Source organism: Gopherus evgoodei, chromosome 5 (assembly GCF_007399415.2).
Source record: "Gopherus evgoodei ecotype Sinaloan lineage chromosome 5, rGopEvg1_v1.p, whole genome shotgun sequence".
NCBI classification, from domain to species: Eukaryota; Metazoa; Chordata; order Testudines; family Testudinidae; genus Gopherus; species Gopherus evgoodei.
This window is the reverse complement of record NC_044326.1, coordinates 130,543,257-130,566,582: the sequence shown is the minus strand read 5'-3', so window position 1 is coordinate 130,566,582 and position 23,326 is coordinate 130,543,257. Positions and strand designations below refer to the sequence as shown.

Here is a 23,326-nt window from a genome sequence, read left to right as displayed (position 1 = left end):
ATAAAAAACATACTTCAGTTTTTTAAAATAAATCTGTCTTTTGGAGAGACAGTAAACTGATTTATTTCTATAAAATTATATCATTTTAGCAAACACCAGTATGCTATAGTGGTGAAATCCTGGCCTCACTGAAATCAATAGAAAAACTCCCATTGACTTCAGATGGGGTCAAAATTTTACTCACTCTGGAAATGCCAGTTGTCATGTAATATAAAGTATTTAGTAACTCTGTTAAAAACACAATGAAGTAGTAGTGGGGTAGAGAACAAAGTTTATCTGGGGAGAAAAATGGGAGAATGGTATGTTAATATTGGACAATATTATAAGGAATATACATCACATTGTTAATGTGACAGAGATGAAATTGTACATCAAATAAAATATAACTCTGCCTGCTTCTAAATACCCCAAGGTGAAAAGTGACAGAATAAACTTCACTATCCTTTTATCTGGTGCTAATTTTTATTATAAGGCAAAATACACAAACGGAGACACAACCACAACCAGGCTTGGACAGTACTGTTGACTTAAAGGGTTTCAAGTAGCTTAAAGGCTTAGTTTGAAAATGTGGTATCTGGACAAATCTGGAAGCTAAGCTCCAAATGTAAAATGCATCAACGCTGAACCAAAATGCTTCTTCAGACAAACCAAACACGCTTTTAAAAACCTGACCCTCAATCATTGCCAGATTAACAATCCGGCCTGTCAGTAGGAGTTTTGCCAGTGACCTCAATGGCAACAAGCAAAAGGAAAGATTAAAAATAAATACTACTCAAAATAAAACAGCAGTGTTGCTTTCTGAAGCATTTCCTCGTGCTATGTGGGTCTATGTACAAGAGAAGAGGAAGTGGAGGCTCTTGCACCCATTGCTGATAGGAGAAGGCATGTCCTGGCAGTTGGCCAGGAAAATGCTCAGAAGAAGGCACCTTCCCTGCCAATCTCCGACTCCAACCCTGTACAACTGGGCAAGGTCTCATCTGCCCCCATCACTGAATTCTTCTGTTGGGGAAGATGTCTCCCTTCCAGCTAGGTCCCCAAAGGAGCAGGCAGTGGGAAATCACTTGCCTATACAATAGCTTGGAGGTTTTGTGCCTGTATCTGCTTCTGCAGCTTTGCAATACTTCCCTGAACCATCTCCTAAGCTATAGGTCTCTGGCCACATCCCTCCCAAAAGCTGGGTCCATACGATGTGGTGGGGGAAGAGGACACCTTCCCAAGCTGGGATTCTGCCTCTAAACCCCTCAGGCTGCTAAGAGGATTTCTGACAGAGACCTCAGAGTGACAGTCCCAGGCCTTCAACCGGACAGGAGGCTGGGAAGTCACAAATTCAGCCTTAAAATACTAGGAAGCGAAAGGGCTGCACTTTGTGGACGCTGTTTCTTGTTAAACCTCAGGAATGGGCAGATGTTACTAGACCTAACATTTATTTTGTGAGGTGTTCTTCAGGGTTAGAAAAAAGTAAGTTCGGTACAGGAATTCTGTGCTGGGAGAAACGTTTGGAATCTTGAAATTTCCTACTCCAAAGCTGGAATTAGTTTTTATTTCGCACATGCAAATCCTCATATCTCATTCATCCCCATTCAAAAGTTAAAAGTGACCTGCAGAGGAAAGCAAATTGGGTTTGGGATTTTGCCTTTTTTTTTTTTTTTTAAATGCTCTACATCGAAAATGTGATGGTTTTTATTCATCTTCCCTCCCCCCGTTTGATTTTTTACATTTGAAATTCAGGTCAGGCCTCGTTTTCCCTTGGAGACTCCAGACATCAGGTGTATGACATCACAGGCACTTAAGAAATGAAACCTGAGCAACAGAGAGGGAAGGGATTTTTAGTCAAAATGTTCGCAACTCTTTGGGTTTCATTAGTAGGTTTAATTTTAAAAAGGAGATTTCCCCCCCCCCCCAGCTGTTTAGAAAAACAACACTTTCTCCCCTTCAACTAAGAGCAAAGAAAGCACCCATTCCACCACTCAGGTTCTCCAGCAAAAGAGGGGAGGCAAGATTTGGTATTCCTTATATTTCTAAGGGAAGGAAGGACTTTGGGGGAAAGTATTTTAAAACAACCAGCCAACTTTTCAAGACTCCTTGAGATATCAGAGTGGAAAGATGGTCCAGTGGCTAGACTGTTCCTCGGGAATTTAGGAGGTTTATGGTCAATTCTAAGCTCTGCTACAGACTTCCTATGTGACCTTGGGCAAGTCCCTTAGTTTCTTTGTGCCTCATGTCCCACCTGTAGATTGAGAATAGCAGCACTTCCCTACCTCACAAAGGTGCTGTCAGGATAAATACAGATACTACGCTAATGGGTGTATACATGTACTGAAAAAAGACAAAGAAACAAAAAAGAGAGCCAACAAGTCCAATTCCTTCCCCCACGGTAGGTCACCTTTAACTGAACTTGTGGCCTAAAATTTGAATTTTGGAATAAATAGAAGGACTTAGATTTAATATACAAGCCCACATATTCAAGGGATAACAGGGTCACATGTAGTCAATGGTGACCTTGCCCCTCCTATGCAAGTGTGGTATCTAAATCTCTTCTCTCATAGAGCTAGAGAAAACAAGGAGTATCTCTAGGCAATATGGGAAAGACTCTCAGGTTACTTTAATATGAACAGCAACTGCTGGGGGCGAAATGCTTTTAGACAGAGACATCCACAAAATAAGTATTGCTTAAAAGAAAAATCCAGCTTCAGAAAAAGCCATGTGTGAAAGTGATTAATTTTTTTCTGAATAGCGCCCGATAACCGTCTCTACTTTAGCCTTTAATTTTCAATTACAGAAACTTTCCAAAGAGCTCGAGTCCTGAAGGAGCTGGCAGTCAGGGTGGATATAAATAAATAAATAAATAAAACCAATGTTTGTTTGTTTTTAAATCGGATTCTTTATTCAAATTGGATTTTTTTGATAAAATGCTTTTTGAGGAAAAAACATATCTAAGGATAGTTTTAATTAAGACCCATTATAGCTCAAAGATATCTCATCATGGAATAGGGATTATAAATTCTAGTTCTATAGTATGAGACAATATATTCATGTAATGTTTAAGAAAAGTTTTGTAAATAACTTCCAATAGTTCATGGATTAGGGACCCAATCTTATGGGGCTCCAGGGACTTCTGTAGAGATTATTTAGGCTAATCTTTCTATCTACCCAATAGGACTCGGTATTTTCTAGACTGAAGACTATCAGAGATGCTTAGTTTCGCAGTTCTCAAACTGTGGATTTGTGTCTCCAGAGATAAAATGCTTGTTAACAGCAAAAATGTTTTTAAAATAAAATAAATATACAGAGGTGAGAAATAACAGACCTCAACCCTATTGTCCCTCTGCAAATTTGTGTACAGTGTCAATCCCTTACATCTCTCTAAAAGGTGCAAAGTTTCAAAAAGTTCAATGAATAGAAGACTGCTGGGGGGCAGAAACAGATCTGGACAGGAAGATGATGTCTGGAGAAAAAATGTGAGAAGGGAGGGACAGGCAGTAGAAACAAAAGTGAAACTGTTTGAGCAGCATATTCCAGAAGTCTTGAGGTCTTTCTGAGTGTAGCCTTCATTGATTTGAGATCTACCATACCATTCTCTCACTAGAAGAGAAAACCTATAATGGCAGCAGGCCGTAAAAGAGACCCAGTTTGGGAATATTTTAATGAAGTTCCTCTACCTGTGGGTAAGACAGGCATGCATGCAAAATGCAAACAGCGCAACAAAGAAATGCAAGGCCTGGTTGCTCAAATGAAACATCATGAGAAGTGTTCCTTCTCAGGAAGAAGCTGCGTTGAGATGATGAAAGGAACATGTCTGAGCATGCTGGATCTTCAGGTCGGTAAACTTCTTTATTTCGTACTTCTTTCTTAAGGACTGCCTGTCTTCCTTCTGGACTTTTCTTGAATTCTCATGTTTGAGCAAAAAATATAGTTGTTACTCTATGGTACTATTGTTTTAGATGCAGTTGAGATAAAAAATAAATAGCTGAAATAGGCAGATCTTCCTTTTACAATTTCACCTTTAGAGTGGTGCTGAGTGTCAGTGAATGCAATGAGTAATACTAAATGAGTGGTATGGTAATAACAATTAAATAACTGCACTGACTTAGTTTAGGAGAATCCATCCTCAACACACAGGATTCTGAAGAGTATCCACCTTCAAGATCACGATCATTTTCTATAGTTGCAGAGTTATCTGCCAGTGATAGTGTTTCAGTCACATCACATAGCCACAGTATATCACCTGTAGCAAAAAAAAAAAAAAAAAATCGCCATCATCCAGAAACAACAATAGATACGTTTGTGATAAGAAGCAGCAAATTACAAAAAGAGGTAATTGATTTAAAAAGTTGCCCGGTCTGTTTATGCAACAAACTCTCCTTTCCGTATGATTGACAACCCACACTTCATTAACATGTTTCAGTCATTAAGATCAGGATACAGTCCACCCAGAGCAGATATCACAGGCAAATTGCTGGACAAAGTGTATGAAAGAGAAATTGAGCAGTGTGCAAAAGGTCTAGAGGGTGAAATTGTTAACCTGAGTCTTGATGGGTGGAGCAATGTCCACAATGATCCTGTTGTATGCGCTTGTGTGACAACAGAAGAAGGGAATTTCTACCTTACAGAAACAACTGATACATCAGGAAATGTACACACAGCAGAATACTTACAAGAAGTTGCAGTAAAAGCTATAACAAACTGTGGGGGAAAAATTCAAATGTCTAGTATGCAGCTTGGTCACAGACAATGCTGCAAATGTATCCAAGATGAGAAGAAATTTAGAAGAGTCCCAAGCTAACACATGGTTGCAGTGCTCATTTGATGCACCTCCTAGTCAAAGACTTCACTGTTCCAGAAATAAAGGCTAATGTTGAAATTGTAAAATACTTCCATAACAACCACTTTGCACCAGCTGCTCTGAAAAAAGTGGGAGGAACCAAGCTAACTCTCCCACAAGACGTGCGATGGAACTGTTTTGAGTGGTGGACTGTTTTGAGTACTATATCAAGAACTGGCCTAATCTGATGACAATTTGTGAACAACGTTGCGAAAAAAATAGACGGCACCGTCAAAGCCCAAGTTCTCAACATTGGGCTTAAGAGAAATGTTGAGCACATGCTGAGTACCCCAAAGCCTATTTCTGTAGCCTTGAACAAAATGCAGGGAAATAGCTGTTTTATTGCTGACGCTGCTGAAGTTAGGAAAGAACTGAGTGAGCTCTTAAAAAAAGAAATATGCAATGACAGAGTTAAATTACAAGCATTAAAAATACAAATGGGAGAAGCATTACCGCCAGCTCATTTTCTTGCCAATATCCTCAATACTCGGTACCAGGGTCAAACCTTAACTGCTGAAGAAGAGGAGTCGGCTATGACATGGACATGCAGCAACCATCCCTCCATAATGCCAACTATAGTAAACTTCAGAGCTAAGGGTGAACCATTCAAGAAATATATGTTTGCTGATGATGTTTTAAAGAAAGTCACAGCACTGAACTGGTGGAAGTCACTTAAGCACTTCAATTCAGAGACTGTTGAAGTGATAATCTCACTTTTAAACAGCAGCAGCTTCTTCTGCCGGTGTAGAAAGAATGTTTTCTTCCTTTGCACTAATTCATTCCAAATTGAAAACTCGTTTGGGACCTGAAAAAGCAGGAAAGCATGTTTTTAATTTTCCAGATTATAAACAAACAGGAAAATGAAGGTGAAGACAACTGAGTTAGCTGCAGAAGCCAATATTTTAAGTTTCTCATGTTCACCTGACTGACAGAGTCAAATTTAATTTTTTTTAAATATTTCATTTAACTATTTTAGTTAAAAACTGTTTTAACAAAAACAAACCTGATTTAAAAAAACTTGAATGTTTAAATTCAAAAATTCATATGCTTGTTTTGTTAAAATATTATCCCTTGCTGTTGAAGGAAAAAAATCCAGAATACATAACGTTGTTTTAGTTAACTAAAACAATTTAAATGCCTGTCTGGTGATGTTCTCCTCCTAATACAGCATGGCAAGAAAATCCTCCAAATATAAATGATTCACCTGTTGAACTGGAGATAGTTCACCTCCCAATGACTTCATAAATATCTGCTTCAATTACCTTTAGTAAATGAAATAACCAATCATTCATTTTCTGATATAGCTGTAAAACTAATCTGAAAAGTTTTCAAAATAAATCACTTAAATGTATAGTGTGTACCTTCTAAAAATGAAACCTACATCTATCTGCACTTTTATGTAGAAATCCATGATTAAATCAAGTCTTCCTGACTAGTGATTTAAATCAAATCCACTCTGCCGGCAGTTCATGCCTCTTCATATTGAGATGGGGAAAATTCACTATTTTCCACAGAGAAAGCAACGCTCCCATCACTGCAGAAGATGCCCCTGCTCTCAAAGAGGGCAGGGACCCTCCTGTAGAGGAGTGGCCGATCAGACTGCAGTACATTTTGTGTTTGTGAAATGCCCAAGGAGATACGCATTTCATATAACCCATCTGCACAAGCAATAAGTAGGAAGTTATAAAACTAAACGAACAGCAGAATCATAATTTCTTGAGCTACATGAGTTAAATTGAAAGCAAAACAAGATATTTTTGTTCCTGAGAATAAAAAGTCGCTTTCAATTGCAACAGTAAAGTCCCTTCCTAGACTCCAAAGTGCTTCTCCTTAGACATTTTCTCACACCACAAACCCATCACACGTCAGGATTTTGTTTGTTTTGTTGCCATGTACCAATTGCTGACACTTATGTAACAGTCCAGTGCTACTGCTTTAATTACTGCCCACCATGCCAGGAAAAATGGGAGGATACGTGCCACTCGCAGGGTTCACTTTAATTTCCTACACAGCAACAGCAAACTGAAGCAGCCCCGCTGCATTCTGCTCTCAGGCAACACCAACAATGGGCTTCAAGATTAAGGAACAGTTCGGCCTGCCCCATGATTTCCGAAGGGACATTTTTAATGTTAAAAAGGAGTCCATGGGCCAGACCCTCCGCTGGGCAACATGACTGCAACCAGCAGAGGAACTGACTGTATGTCTCTACAGGCCTTCCCTGGACGGATAATCTATGGAAACCTGAAGTCAGTGAGAGCTGGGGGTGCTCTCCACCCCTCACCAAAAGCACCTGCAGGATCAAGCAACTGACCAAGCCATTATAACCATCCCGGTTACTGCTGGCTGCCTCAGATGCATACCTCCAGACACTGCTGCAGAAGTAACTATTCCTCCCCACAACGGCCAATGCACACCGTAGCCTGAGGGACCCATACACAAAGCCACAACCACTCCCCCCCACGGTGTGGCACAGGGCTAGCACGGGGAACAGGGCTGTACACTAACAGTGTACCCTGCAAGGCGCTGAGCAGTCTGGTCCTGACACATCCAAGCACTTAAATACGCTCTCAACTTTAGGCATGTGAGCACTGAGACTACTCACATGCTGAAGTTATGCGCGTGCTTTAGTGCTTCACTGTCTTGGGGCCAGAGTGCTCAACATCCTACAGGATCAAGCTCTAGGACCCAGATCAGGGCCTAGGCAATATTGGCACAGGGTGCAAGAAGCCAGAAGGTATCTGTGTGGGGCTTGAGACAACTCAAAACAGTTTGCTGCATGGAGAGCATCCAGAGGGCAGAAATGCTCCTTACCAGCTTCTCACAGGGTTTACCAACACTGGCAGAGATGCATTTAAAGTATTTTTACATTCTCTCGCTAAAACAGTTGCCAGAGCCTTTTTTTAACGGCCCCAAAGAACTACAGGTAGCAACACGGCTGTACATTGAGAGGCTCTCAGAGCAGTATGAGAACCAGAGAGAAGAGGAGAGTTGTCTAGTCACTGATTTCCTGGACGTGCATCCAGCTATGATGACATGTGTAACATGGCACCAAGATTAACACTGCTATTTAAAAGCCTTAATTCCTCCCACTACAACCTCTTACTGCTGTTTGGCACCTCTGCACACCAGTCCTAGAGGAAGAGGCTGTTACGATGCTCCTGTTTCTAGATCATTAACAATGAACCTCCACTAACAGATTCTAACCAACCAATGGGGAAAGGCCTTTAAAAAATAATTATGCGCGCGCGCGCACACACACTCCCATCCACATCCCTCCTCTGAAGGAGTAAGCAGTCCCCTCTGTCAGGGAAGAATAGTGGTTCAGTGGAGAGGGCACTGGACTGGGAATCAGGAGACCAGTACAGTAACTTCTCACTTAACGTTGTAGTTATGTTCCTGAAAAATGTGACTTTAAGCGAAATGTTAAGCTAATCCAATTTCTCCATAAGAATTAATGTAAAGGGGGTGGGAGGTTAGATTCCAGGGAAATGTTTTTCACCAGACAAAAAACTATGTTGATGAACTAGCTGAGCCCTCAAGAGTTAATACAACAACAATGTAGCCTCACACTCTACAAGGCAGCAGGGAGAAGGGAGGGGAGACAGCCTAGCAGACAGAGACAGACACAACCTTGTGTGTGGGAGAGAGAGAGAGAGAGAGAGAGATGCACACTGCCCCTTTAAGTAAGCTGACACACTCTTAAGAGCATGGTCTTTTTAAGTGGATCAGGAAGTTGAGAGAGCAGCTGCTGCTCCAGGCTCTCTCTGTCCTGTCCCCACCCTGCTCTATATGGAGAAGGGGTAAGCGGGGTGTAAGGTGTCCTCCCCTCCCCCCGCTCCTGACATTAGCCCCCCCTCTCCCTCCCACACACACAGCAAGCAGGAGGTTCGGAGAGCAGCTACAAGGTAGAGGGCAGGAGCAGCTCATGGCAGTGCCGGGAGGGATAGCTGCAGCTGATAGCCTGCTGGGTGGCTGCTGCACAGGGAACTTAGGGGTGCAGGGAGCTGATAGAGGGGCTGCCGGTCCACCCTGGTTCCAAGCCCCCATCAGTTAACTCCAATGCGCTGCTCTTCCTGCAAGCAGTGGACAAAGCAGGCAGCTGCCAAACAAGGTTAGAAGGGAGCATTGCACAACTTTAAATGAGCATGTTCTCTAATTGATCAGCAGCCGAGGACGACTAAGTGAGGAGTTACTGTATTAGGAGGTAAAACTAGACGATAATGGTCCTTTCTTACCTTAAAATCTATTAATATAATCCAAGGTCCATGCAATTACTGTGGCTGTATTTTTTACTGCAAGTGGAATTGCTGCTCTACTTCCCAGTTTTCCCGAGTGTAGCGAGATAGTGAATTGATCACCAGCAGCATATCACAGGTGTATAAAAACAAGGATCTTACTGGAATTTCAGAATTGAACTTGGCACATTTTAGGAAAGAGGTTGGCTGGGAAGGGGGTCCTCTCTTGCACATCTCAATACTTTTTCCTGCAAATACTCATCTAACTCCATCTAGGAAACTCTTGCAGTTGCCTATTCTTGGATGCTCTTTCAAGGGGTGCATATCTGTGTAACTGGATGTTCCTGTGAAAGGTTGAAGACTCTAGACATTTTAACTAATGTGACAGCAGAATACAAATGAACTGAACTGCATGACTGATACACTATAGCGGGTTGGTAGCAATTCTGCCTCTGCTGGCATGATTCTACCACCTCAAAATGAGTTAACAGCGAGGAAAGTAAGTATCCATAAGACAGGGAAGAGCAGCACCAGTTATGACCATTAGCTACTGGCTAAGTACATTTAGAGGTGTTGGTGTGAATTAAGAAGTTATTCTGATTTCCAGTTCAACCAAAAAGCCATTTATGTGACACCTGGTGAGGGAGGAGGCTTGAAGTTATGAGCTTGGAGATGGCGAGGAGGGAAAAGGGGCTTTTCTACTGCTTTGATACTGACTGGCTGAACTAACTTATTGTCTCCGACTGCTTAATGCTTCTGGCAGGCTGGGTTTTGTGCTAGCCACACTTTCCGGTTAGTAGGTGGTTAGCAATTAATCTTATATCAGTTAATAAGATGCCTAGAACTTGTATGAGCGATTGTTATCTTTTACACTATTGTTTAAATCTAAATCTAGGTAAAAAAAGATAAATTAAGAAAAAGCCAGCCTTCCCTTCCGTCCCCTCGCCCAATCATAGCCAGTACCAGCAGAGGCCCATTCCCTACCAGCTCTCAAACCTGGATCTCCTCTAGAGCGGAGATGTGCTACTGCTGCACTAGATTTGTGGACTTTCTGCCATCCTCCCGCACTCCGATCTCACAAATGCACACACTTTACAGCAGGGGCTTCACAGAAACTTCGGGGAGTTAAGTGCCCAAATCTCTGGACCAACTCCCCACCCAAAAGCTTGCCCACAGTTAGGCTGCTGATGTGCCAAGACCACTTCCTATCATGCTGACCAGTATTGCCTGATTGTTTCCTTGTGTTCCCCCGTCTGTGGTCTCCATCTGTTGTCCCCTGTCCTACACTTAAATAGTCAGCCCCTTGGAACCAGGACTGTCTTCTTTGTCTGTGTTTGTACAGTGCCAAGCACAACGGGGTCCTGGGCCATGATTGGAGATACTAGGTACCTACTGCAACACAAATAACAAATAATGGAACCCCACTGAACACTCCTGAGGTGCCGTTAAACGCACATCTTATTACATTCTGGGCAAACTCAATGTTATTACATTTTCATGTCTTAAATTCAGGTAAAATATTTTACTGGATGAAATTAACAAACACACACACACACACACACACACACACACAGTGTCAGTGATTTCCTGGGTTTGGTTCTTTCCCCGTTTTTTGTTCTTCTCTTTCCAGGCTATTTTGCGAGCAGCAGTGACCTTTATCAGCACTGGCAGACTTAAAGGGCAGCTATAGCACTGCAGAATTAGGACCAATATCCAACCTCAAGTACACTGGTTTTACACTGGTGTAATGCCACTAATTTCAGTGATGTTGTTTCTCAATTGCACCAACGTGAAATCAGATGCAGGCATCTCTCTGAAGTCTCCAAGAGTGCTAATTTATAGTGTTTGGTTCCAGTTTAGTGATAGCTACAAAATTCATAAGCAGTACTGTTTCCTTTCTGGGCCTGGCCACATTTGGAAACAGACACCTGGAGAGGCAAAAATACTATTTTGCACTTAGAGCTTTTCATCCAGTAATCTCTCAGCACTTTACAAAGTTGGGTAAACATGGTAATCTCCATTTTGCAGATGGAGTAGCAAAAGGATAAAGAGGTTAAAAATGACTTGTCCGAGATCACATGACAAGGCAGTGGGGAAAAAAAATGGGAATGAACTGAAGTCTCCTGATTCCCATTCTCATGAGGAACAGAAAAAGAAAAAGAGGTGGAGAAAAAGAGGAGCAGAACAAGCAGGGAAAGGAAAAAGAAAGATGAAATGGCATCAAGTTTCTAAAAAAAATTTCCTGGCCCATGAACATAACTGCCATAGAGTGTGTTACTTGTTAACGAGAAAACTAACCTTTGACCAGATTCTCCGACTTTATCTCTCAGATCGTATCCACATGCCAGTCACTCCCCTTTCACCTGACCATCATATACAATATACATGTAATATTGTATTGTGTATGTATATGTATAATTTATGTGAACAAACAATAGTGCTAACAAAATGCAAAAAGTGTTCCTAAACACACAAGCCAGATGTCTCTTCTAGACTGAAAAACCCCTTTAACCTTTGGATTAGAGCTATCAAACATAGGCTGAGTCAGTGTGTCACAAGTCAGAGAAGGAAAACTGAAAGCAATACAGGGACTGGGGCTTTCCAAAACATACCCAGGAAAGAAATTCCCACCAAACTGCTGCAGACTGCAGAACACATATGGTTACACCTTTATCATATACTATTTTTATTCTATTTCCAAGGATCTAAACTCTTAGCACAATAAGGTCTAGAAACCATATGTGTTTTTCTCCCCCATTAGAATTTAAAAACACAGCCAAGAACTTAGCTGAATTTTCATTAGCAGAAAAAACCTTGAAATGTATTTTCAGTTTTGATTATTAGATTTTCCTTGTGGGTTTCTTCATTTGGAAACCAGAGTAAAACATCAAAATAGAGTTTCTACTTATAACAGGCAATGAACATTAAGTGTCCACAGAGTCCAAGGACTGGCTATCCAATAAGTCTTAGATTTTCTGAATGTCAAGAGAGACAAACAATTTTGTGTTACTGAGGTTTCGGGCAATTGAGAACATTATTCAATTAAGTAAATAGATGCTAAGGAATAATAGCCCTGTTTCAGATAACGGGGTTAGGGTAACAATACGGGTTGAACTTTATGACTGAAACCATGCCAAAATGAGCACTGAGAAAATGAAATGATCTGTGACAGTCTGAAGTACAGTGTCTCATGAACAATAAGCACTAGAAAGGAATATTTTATACCACTACAAAGCTGCAATTATCAGATACCGAGTACCTATAAAAATTGTGTAGTTTTACATGTCAGCATGTGTTCTCTCTTTTATTCATTTAAATCTGATTACCATGTATTTTTACCCTCACATGCTTAAATTTCAACCCGATTTAGTGCTTATTTTCTATGGAGTCGCTAATGCTAGAAAACAACACTTCGTACCATGTCAAAGCAGTCTGGCATTCCAGCTGATAGAATCCTGTCTCAACTGAAGTATGGAAAGATGCAAGATAATAATTAAAATGATGTGATTTTAATGACCTACCAAGATTGGAAGCGCTTGGGTGGACCACTACAAAAACCTTTTCAAGGCCAGTAAACTTTTCCAAGCACGAATCCTAACTCAGCAATCAGAATGAAAAAAAAAAAAAAAAAGTCATCCTTATGTGTAATGGCATCATGGCATACTAGAAGCCCAAACCTTAATCAGTCAAGTCTGTAACTAAAAGTTCTATTGAAAAGGAATACTGTAGGATTTTTGCAGGTACTGTATCACAAACATTAATCAAGACTGTTTCCATGGCTTTATACTACTCTGATGTTTCACAGAATCTGGTAATGCTGCCTCCCGTTTCATATCTGCAGATGGCCAGAAACATTACAAAGTCAAATTAATGTAATTGAATACGTACCTATCCTGTGAGTAGCTGAGTACCATTAGCCTCACTGAAGTCAACCTCACAGGATAAGGTCCTGAAATATCTCCGACTTAACACAGAAAGAGGTTCCAAAGAAGACCCAGAGCAAGACTATAGCCACGCAGCCACAGCAAGGTGTAAAGATGGAATTCAAACAAACAACCACTACCACCTAAACATGCCATGATTGGAGAACCTGTACTTCAGTGGGTACTAAACCAATTTTACAATGCAATAGTTGTTACAAAGAATGACTGATGCCTTGAATGCAAATAACCAATTCTTGGCAAATCTGTAATTAAGTGTCCTGGATATTGTCGGCATAGAGATGCAGAACTGTGGCTAAGATACTGGTAAATATCTGAAGTCAATGGAAACTACAAAGTGCCTGAACTACTGTGTTTTCTGTGTACCAAGCTAAGCAAGGATGGACCTTTTTCCTTCCAGAACCTGTTAATATTGTTAATACAGCCACAGAGTCCCAAGAACAGGAATTGATGCACTCCCAGCCTCCAGGAGTAAAGAATGGGAAGGTCCAATCCCTCACCCTGACACTAGGATATTTTGTTTTAAATCAAACTATACCTATACGTAGCACACAGGGCATTCATAAATAAATACGCTAGATGGCGTTTTTCAGTACACAGAACACAAGCAGAAACTCGCCATTTACCAAGGCCAATTCTGTGCCCAGTTCTGCCACCTTTACTTACACTAAGTAGTACACTACTCTGAAATCAGTGAGACTACTCATGGAGTACAGTATTATTCACCATGCCAGATCCTCAGGTAAGGTAAATTGGAGTGACTCCAGTGAAGTCAATGGAGTAACACCAACAAACACTAGCGGAGAATCTGGCCCAATGAGTAAGGGTGGCAGAACAGGCCCTACATCTGAGTAAAAAAATTCAGAAGGGAGTGACCGCATGCCAAGCTAATGCCCACAGTAACACACAGAGGAACAATAGGATGCTTCATGCAGAAAATTGCCCAGAGTTTCAACAACATTATAAGTCAAACTTAACCTAACACAATTGAGTTGCTTTTCAGATCGACTGTATAGCAGCAAACGTGTATTAATAATCAGTGCAATTCACAGAGTCAGTTTAATAAAACCAAAATGTGTGTGTACTTCTAGAAGCAATAGCAGTGATTTAACACTGTATTCTGTACAGCACGTTCTGTACCTCAGACTGTGAGTATGTTCCTAAAACAAAGCATTAGTCACTACATTGAATTAAAGGTTAAACCTCCCTCCCCCAGGCAGTAGGATCATTTCTCATGTAACAGGTTCAGTTATTCACTGAAAAATATGCCAGAAAATATCCAGAAAAATAAGAGACTTTACCTGATTGGGCTGAATTTTGGGCATATGCACTCTCCACATCTGAGCTTCTCTAGAGATTGCTGTCTCCAGGAGGAGACACAATCTCTGGCTCTCCAGGGATCCTGAAAACTTCATGGTAATCCTTGGATCCACCTACCACCCAACTGGATACAGCTACCTGCAAAAGCAAATACAAACCAGTGTCATGACTGTGCCAGGCCTACGTATTTAAAACAAGAATAAAGATTGCTACAGCTCAAGAGCTGCACGAAATGGAACTACATACACATCACTGATAAAGAGCAGAGCAATTTACCATTCAACCCCTGACAAATATTTGAAATGAATGCTTTTAAAAAAAAAAAAAATATATATATATATATATATATGAGTGAAAATGAGAGGACAAACAGCAGTAAGCATTAAATATAATTCTGTCGACCAAATATTTTGGATGATTATTAAAAACATTATATAGATGATAAAGTGGATTAAAGTCTGGGCACCACTGCAGGGCACTAGACCCGAACATTAGGATCTTCCTAAAGTGGTTAACACGATGATCAAACTGCTTTAACCAATCAGTACTCCCATCAAGAACATATTTAGAAAGAAAAATCTTATCTATTTGACATCCATTGTCAGGAATTGTTGCTGCTAACACACTGCTCCATAGACATGGTCCATATTGTAAATAATGCACTACTGCATTTAGGCAGAGATCCTGAAAGCTGATCCACAAGGGCAAAACACCTGACGTCAGCTGAGATTCCGAAGTCACTTCAGCACTTCTGAAAGTTTTACCCATAACACTGTAATTCACAGAAACTGCAACTGGCTTCACATACCCTGCAATGATACCCAGGAGGACAGGAAAGCTACTCTTGGATGTAGAGTGGGTTAGATCCAACAACTGTGGAGGGGAACTTGACTGCACGTCAATTTTTAAGGCCATGTCTCCACTAGGGAATATTTTTAAAATACCAAAAACCCTACCGGTGTTGTCCCAAGGTAGCTGAACCTGTTAGCCCTACTGCAGACAAGGCTCTGCTAACCTGAAGCCACCCATCCCTAACACCAGTTCACCTGAAGCATTAGTGGGAATCTATACAATACTCATTAACATAGAAAAGGCATAAATCCCCTGCAATCTAGATAATCAAGGAGGAAATTTTTTCCCACAGAAGCCTACAGAATTTAGGAGCACAAGTCTCATTTACTTGTAAAATCTTCCCACAAATGCACCAAGTAAACAAATGAAAAGAGGTTGTTGGGTTTTGTTGGGAGAGGGGCACAGAAGCATGCCCTCTCCTTCAATAGTTTTCAGAACTAAAACTTAGATGTTACTTGTTAATTTTAAGCAAAAAATAATAATAATAAAGGCTATACCTTATTTTTTAAATGGACCCTTCATTTTGGTTGAATCAGAGAAAAGATGTTTTCAAGAGAAAAAGATTTAAGTCTGTTATTTAAGTCAGCTAGATATCACCTGCCACTTTTTGTGAGCACATATTTCTTGATTGTACAAAGTCACTTAGGCAAAACGATTCATGCTGCAAATATAAGTCCATGGGAAAGTATTTAAACTTTGAACTACTTGTGTGCTCTCTTGTGAAATCTGAAACATAATACGGAGCAGGCTGGCCAACTCCTAGCCCGGCTGTTTACAAAGACTGCAGTTATTAGATTTACGAATAACGTAGTTCATGCTTCTGTCAAATTTTACAGTAAATAAGATAACCTGCTACAATTTTTGTCAAATGTAACAGCACAGGTAGACGTGACAAGAGAAAACTGATTCCCTCAGACCAAAATGTTTTTTTGTTTTTTTGTTTCTTTTAAGGTAGATTCAGTATGCTATATCACAAATTTAAGGGAGACTAAACCAAGTTTTATCTGTTGCTAAGATTCCTGCAATTCTTAATAGGTGCCATTCACCCCACTTGGACTATGCACAAGGCTTAAACATCACTTCAATCCCACTTAAGCCCTCAAGTACAGTTTAAGTGATGTATATATACACCTTGTGTGATCTCTGTGCATAGATTGAATTGTACCTCTTCTGAGATTCTTCCAAAACAAGCGCTTCAAAGTGAATCAACCAAACAACCCCCCCAGCTTGTTACAACCCTATGCCAGCCTAATAATATTAGAGGAACGAACCAGAGTGACAATGGCTGGAGAGATTTCCAGATTCAAGTTCCCAGTGAATATTCTAAACAGATTCAAAATACCTACTTAAAAATTTATGAAAAATACCTGATATTGGCTTCTAATGGATCAGCTGAAGATTTACAAAGAATAAATCTTTATTAAAGTGCAATACCCCTTTCCCATTTTCACAGGGAAAAGTTACCTTTTAAAAGCAGAAGTGAAGTTGCCCTGTTACAGCAATTACCCATATGGAACAATGCCAGAGAATGTACTTTTCATTTACTGTTTTTTTTCACAAGTACCTCTTCTCAGGGGGAGACACTAACAAACCTCACTTAGGCCAGGATAAATCAGGAGTAATTCCACTGGAATTACCCTGCTGTAAAACTAGTGAGAGATCAGAATAAGGCCTGTAGACTTGATTCACGCAGATGGGATCCAATCCCACGCCCACTGGTCAAACTCCTTCCAACTTCAAGGTGTGCAGAATTGGAACTGCTCGTTCCAAAAATACAGATCTGGGGCCTGATCCACCCTTGCCTTTCACAGTTATTTGCACCTGGACAGAGTGGGTGTAAAAAACACCAGCAAGTCAGAATAATGGTAGTCTTCGACACTCACTTTGCACAGGTGTGCGTGACAACACAAGGGTCCAGGCAGAGGAGAATCTAGCCTCCTATACTGGTGGCTTGGATGTAACATAGTTCCTAAATGTACCTAATAATTTAGGACCTGATCCAACTGCAATTAAAAACAAGCCAATGGAACTATTTCCTTTGATTTCAACACAAATTGAATTTGGTCCTTACAAACAGATTCAGGTAACACACAACACTAGCTCCCATGTCATAGAAATCAGTTTTCCACACTTCCTGAATAAAGCCCTCAAAATTGGATTTTTTAATGGACTCCAGAGAACAGAAGCTGGACATAACTTATTTTTAAATTCAATTAGACCCTTAGGAGTTCAGTTGCTATGTAACTGCTTAGTAATGAAACATTCTTTATACAGGTAATCCTAGCTGGGTAACATCCAACAAGATATCAACCGCAACCTGTCAGACTGCACTGTAGGGTACATAATTGGAAAAGACTGTAATTAAAGGCTTATGTGAACACTTAACTTTATAGGAGATAAAATAAGTACACGGGGGGGGGGGGAGAGAATAAGGCAGCGGGGGATGAGACAAGCAGTGCTTTTAGGATCTGATCCAAAGTCCACTAAAGTCAATGGAAAGACTCCACCGTCTTCTATGAGTTTTAGATCAGCCCCCTAAAGCACTGCCTAAACTCTGTTCTTATACCTCGAAACAGCAGCACCGAAGGTGTGAGCCCTGGGAACAGAATTCAAGTTCCAAGGGCCGTTTTGGAGGCAGAGTGCAGAGGCACAAGAAGCATGAGTGACCTTTACCCTGAACATCGTGTCCCTTTATTTAAAATATTTGTGAATATCATACCTTGATTTCCTAGCACAGAAAACATAATTAGCCAGGCCTTAAACTCCAGACATAAAATATCAAAAGGGGCTAGAGATTTCAAGCAAAAGTCAATCAATCTTTCAGGATTTTACACTTTCGGTTATTTTGTTTAATATACACAATTCAGATCATACCAGTCAGCTTTGATAACACAGGGCTTGATTCTGTTCCCATCACAGTTAATGGCAAATATCCCATTGACTCGAATGGCAGAAGGTTTGGGACCCTTAGAGATATTTTGCACTTAAGGCTGGATTCCATCCTTCAAAAGAAAAGGAGCGCAAACTTTGGCAGATTTTTGGATTCTAAGGAGAGCAAAATATATACTCTTTTCTGGGCTGAGTTTTGAAAAAAGTTAGTTTATATCAGTAGTTGTCAATTGTTTTTCCTATATCACAACCAAAACACCAACTCCAATGTTTACAGCACGAATGGATTTCACCGCACTCTACTCCAGTCTCTCATTCTTGCCTAACTTCTTCTTCCAAACATCACGCTTTGAAGTTTGCACAAAGAAACCCTGACCCAGTATCTCCTACCTAGCAACCGTTCCTCTCATGAGACCTCTCCACAGGAATTCTTCTGAGACAGTCAGTGCTCTCACTGCTCTTTCCACTCCCAGCAGGAGATGGTTGTATGGGCACTCCAGCTACAAGAGAGGGGAAGTAACTGATGCAAGAGAAGAAAGCAATGGACTCACAAGAGAACATTTCTTCTTTTCAGCCCCCTCTCCTCCCAACAGTGACGCCTGGATGGTGAAAAAAGGTCGAACTCTTGCAACAGAAGGAAGCAATCAGTAAGGGAGTGTATCACATAAGATTTTAAGGGTAGTACTGGTCCTAGGGCTACACAGGGCAGGCCAATCCCTGCCTCTCCTCAGAAGAGATCAACTGATGCAACGGAAGAGTAAGACTTCAGTGTAAAAAATAAAAATAAAGGCATAATTCTGGCTGCCCAAAGAGAGGTGTCTGACCCACGTGTTTAATAAATGCAGCAGACAAGGTTTGCAGTGGGCGTAGCATTACGGGAGAAACAAACAAACCTCCTTCCATTGAATCTTCTGCAGAAGAGGACCTATGGGTTACAGTGGACGAGAAGCTGGATATGAGTCAGCAGTGTGCCATTGCTGCCAATAAGGCTAAAGGCATTTCGGCTGTATAAGTGGGGACATTGCCAGCAGATCGAGGGACGTGATCATTCCCTTCTAGTCGACATTGGCGAGGCCTCATCTGAAGTACTGTGTCCAGTTTTGGGGCCCACACTACAAGGAGGATGTGGAAAAATTGGAAAGAGTCCAGCGGAGGGCAACAAAAATGATTAGGTGGCTGGAGCACATGACTTATGAGGAGAGGCTGAGGGAACTGGGATTGTTTAGTCTGCAGAAGAGAAGAGTGAGGGGGGATTTGATAGCTGCTCTCAACTACCTGAAAGGGGGTTCTAAAGAGGATGGATCTAGACAAGTGGTCAGCAACCTTTCAGAAGTGGTGTGCCGAATCTTCATTTACTCCCTCTAATTTAAGATTTCGTGGACCAGTAATACATTTTAATGTTTTTAGAAGGTCTCTGCCTATAATAACTAAACTATTGTTGTATGTAAAGTAAATAAGGTTTTTAAAAGGTTTAAGAAGCTTCATTTAAAATTCAATGAAAATGCAGAGCCCCCCGCACTGGTGGCCAGGACCTGGGCAGTTTGAGTGCCACTGAAAATCAGCTGGCGTGATGGTGATGGTGAAGCACTGGAATGGGTTACCTAGGGAGGTGGTGGAATCTCCTTCCTTAGAGGTTTTTAAGGCCAGGCTTGACAAAGCCCTGGCTGGGATGATTTAGTTGGAGATTAGCTCCTGCTTTGAGCAGGAGGTTGGACTAGATGACCTCCTGAGGTCCCTTCCAACCCTGGTATTCTATGAACCTGGAGAGTCTTAACAGCTTAGCACAAACATGACCAGGTTGTATAGAACATGCCTTCATTTCTCTTTGATTACATCAGTCAATATGTAATGGAATGTAGGCTAGGTATATTTTTATAGATATATTTTACACACTGTTACACAAAGGGCATTAATATATATTGTATGCTATTATACACCCACTTGATCATGATTCACTTTTTGTACTGCCGTTTTCCACTGTATACAATAGAACACAACAAAATGTCAGTATGAAGACTATTTTTACAATTCTATTGTGGGTTTGTAATGTCCTGATATTGGATGACTTATTCAATAGAGACTATCAGAACCATTAATATCTATGTTTTATCTTTGACGGTTGAACAAACTACATACATGAATGAATGAGATCTATTGGTCATCTTATAAACCCAGACTTCAAAGAAAGTCACAAACCCACCCTAGAGGGTTGCTTCATCCCCAGGAGCGTAGACAAGGTGCAATTTGCTTCTCTTCCCCCACCTGAGGGGCACCTACACCTGAGGGGGGAAGTGTTGACTAATACATGCTGGGGTTCTATTTTATTCACACCACATATAACTACTATGCATTAAGCACACAATATCAATATCACATTATACTGTGTATGTATTTCTAGATGTTACATGGCCTGAATCAGCCTATGCCTTTCTATAATCCTATTCACTTATGCTAAATATCCAATAACACTTTGCAAAACTGAAGTCAGCTTTAGCATTGGAAAACAGGTAACTCAAAGGCAAAGTACATTAATATCCTACCCTGGGACAAGCTAAGGGGGTACTTTCACAGACCAGAACCTGAAATGCTGTTAGCCAAAACAAAGATAAGGAGTATACAGAACAAGTTACGGAGCTGGTACGAACTGGTGGGGTAGATTTGAGTGACGTGTAAAGAGTTTTGTAACTTGTAAAATCATCCTCTAAATAGCATCAGGTGAAATGCATTAGGTTGGAAACAAACCTTCTTTGTAAGGTGAATTCAACAATACTACATGGGACAGCTTCCTGGAGACTGGCATCATATTGAACCTTTATTCCTGTACTATTCTATTATTGACTTTCAGCAATAAACCTGATATTGGTTACTTGGTCTCTAAGGAATATTTCATAATAAACCAGGTGTGACCAAGCCCTTGACAATACAATTTACCAGCAGAAGCGAAGAGGAGCAGGAGGTTAACGATTTATACAGAGGCAGCTGCACCATTGCATGGAAGCACCAGGTGATCAGAGAGCACATGTACCTCACTGAATAGCCCGACAGCCACAGCAAAGGACAGAGGGATGCTTTCAAAAGTGCCCTGAATTAATAAACCCAGGTGCAGCGAAGAAGGGTTAAATACCTCTGAGAATGTTGAATCTAGAGCCACCACTAGGAGTAAGAGAAGGTGGTGTGGGGGGGTGGAAAATCAAAATTTGCCAAATGGAAGTGACATTTTGTTTCCAAACTAAGGAGGCAAATAAACTGGAAACGGGAAGGAAAAAAAATCTACAATAAAATTACGCACTTGAAAGTGTCCCTGTAAGCCAAAATGGCACATGCCCATGGTGTTCTGAATGCTGCAAAGGTTAACATGCTAAGGAGCCCGAAGGCTGAAACTAACCTGCATATAAACCAATATACATTTTAACCAGATATAGTCTCGCTTAAAAAAAAATTAGGGCTCACTGCAAGCAAACACTGTGCTTTACAAAGTGCACAGACCAAATGCACATTAAAGGGCTGTACGAGAAGGAAACAAATGGAAAGACTGCCACTGCTTCTTTGAATCCAGCTTTCTGAAAGTCAGGCTGCAGTCCATTAGGCAACTCTGATGTTTTTATGTGCCCAGATTCGTAACAGACAAGTTCCCTCCACTAAAAACACTTTCCAAGGTCCCGCCAGTGGTAATAATACTTATGCCACATCCAATTAAGTGTGTGTGTGCGCGTGCACCTGAGGTACTATTGTGGCAATTGGGGGAGCGGGATAGGGGTGGCGCTAGAGTAGACAAATCTGCTTGCCCAAAGTCAGCCCTTGTACACAACTGGATATCTGTCACCCCAAACAGTCACCACAGAAATTCAGTAAGCTTGGATCAAGGTGGATTGGACCACTGTAAAGCATTCAATTCCAGCTGAATTTTGGCCTCTGTTTTCTTGGGGTTAGAATAACATGGCTCCCTTAACAATTAGAGTGATCTCTCTCCTCCCACCCCCCAACCGAATCTTGGAAGTTTTTGAATCACTGCTCAAACATCTTGTAGCTTCTTAATCCATTCAGCAAGGCTCAACTAGCCACAGTCACATTTCTTGAAGAATTGCTAGCAAGTTGGAAAGGGGGGGAAGTCAATTGTGTGAAAGCTTGTTTTGCTCTGAAGGCTGCTCTCTTCCAAACAAGGTCATACGTTGGCGATTCTTGCCCTGAAATTAGAGGTTCAAGTCTTTTAGAGGTGAGGCCTTCTCCACGTGCCCCCTCCTGGCCACATGTCCCTCTGCGCCACATCCTCTCTCTTCAGAGCCCCTTATAATCTCTCTCATGAGCACTATCGCCCTCCACTTGGGGCTGAATAATGATCACATACAGTTCCAAAGAGTCCTTTCTGTCCACAGAATAAAGTCTATTCCTGCAACCTGAAGGCTTTCACTTATCTCTGGATCTTCACTTCTCTCTTATCTTCTGGCTTCATGACCATTACAACATAAATTGTCTATGTCACATATTAAACTATACAAAGCAAATATCATTAAATCAAACTAGTCAGCTCTCAAGCAGTATTTTTCCACACTGCAAAACTTTTCAAAAAGGCAAAATCCACAGAACTCTTCATAACAATTTACAAAACCTTAAGAGACCAAGAAACAAGAAAACAGAAGCTGGATAGTTCTAAACATAATAAAATAGCTCCAAGAAAACTGCAAATACTGGGGATACATAGCCAAAGGCTTCTTGCCCTGGAGAAGAAGTGTTACAAACCATTAAAAGGAGGACAGGCAGGGTTGGCAGTCGCCCTAGACTTTTGGAAATAAAGCATCAGCCATTTTTAGAGATGAGGAAGAATGCTAAATCCGAGGTCCACCCACACGTATTCAAGGCAGGACTGTTGAGGACGGTAGTAAAAAAGTTGTCTTTGTTCTGCTCACCCTCTTTCTACAGGCTGGCCTGTATAGACAGGAAATAATTGGATACTGGTATAAACCAGTGGCAAATTTAGTCACAACGCCTTCTCCTGCACTGCTTCTAAGGCAGTACAAACACCCCCACTTACTATGGGCAACATATAAACTCCCAGTTGAGATTAGCTGCAGCAGCAAAATTTATGCCCTGATGCTCATTTTTTTGATGAGTTTTGGTTTTAGGTTTTGGTTTATTTGTACCCACATTCAAAGCAACACAACCTCCTTCCACTCACAAGTTCATTTGTATTAACTTTAAACGACTCCACCCTCCCCCCAAAAAAAGCTTTGCATGAACCTCTACAAACCAAAAACACTGTTGAATTGTAC

General features: G+C 41.0%; 1 protein-coding gene across 2 annotated transcripts in view; it reads right to left on the bottom strand.

Moving 5' to 3' along the window:
• The window catches only part of CCNI (cyclin I), a 52,806-nt gene that overhangs the window by 16,826 nt on the left and 12,654 nt on the right, over positions 1-23,326 (bottom strand). The window contains exons 2-3 of one of the 2 annotated variants that reach the window (XM_030565148.1): positions 18,450-18,559; positions 14,300-14,456 (exon numbers count right to left, since the gene is read on the bottom strand). In XM_030565148.1, the coding sequence (XP_030421008.1) occupies positions 14,300-14,413 (114 nt within the window). In that variant the 5' untranslated portion in view covers positions 14,414-14,456; positions 18,450-18,559. The remainder of the gene's footprint in view (positions 1-14,299; positions 14,457-18,449; positions 18,560-23,326) is intronic. The other variant, XM_030565147.1, reaches the window with a different exon arrangement.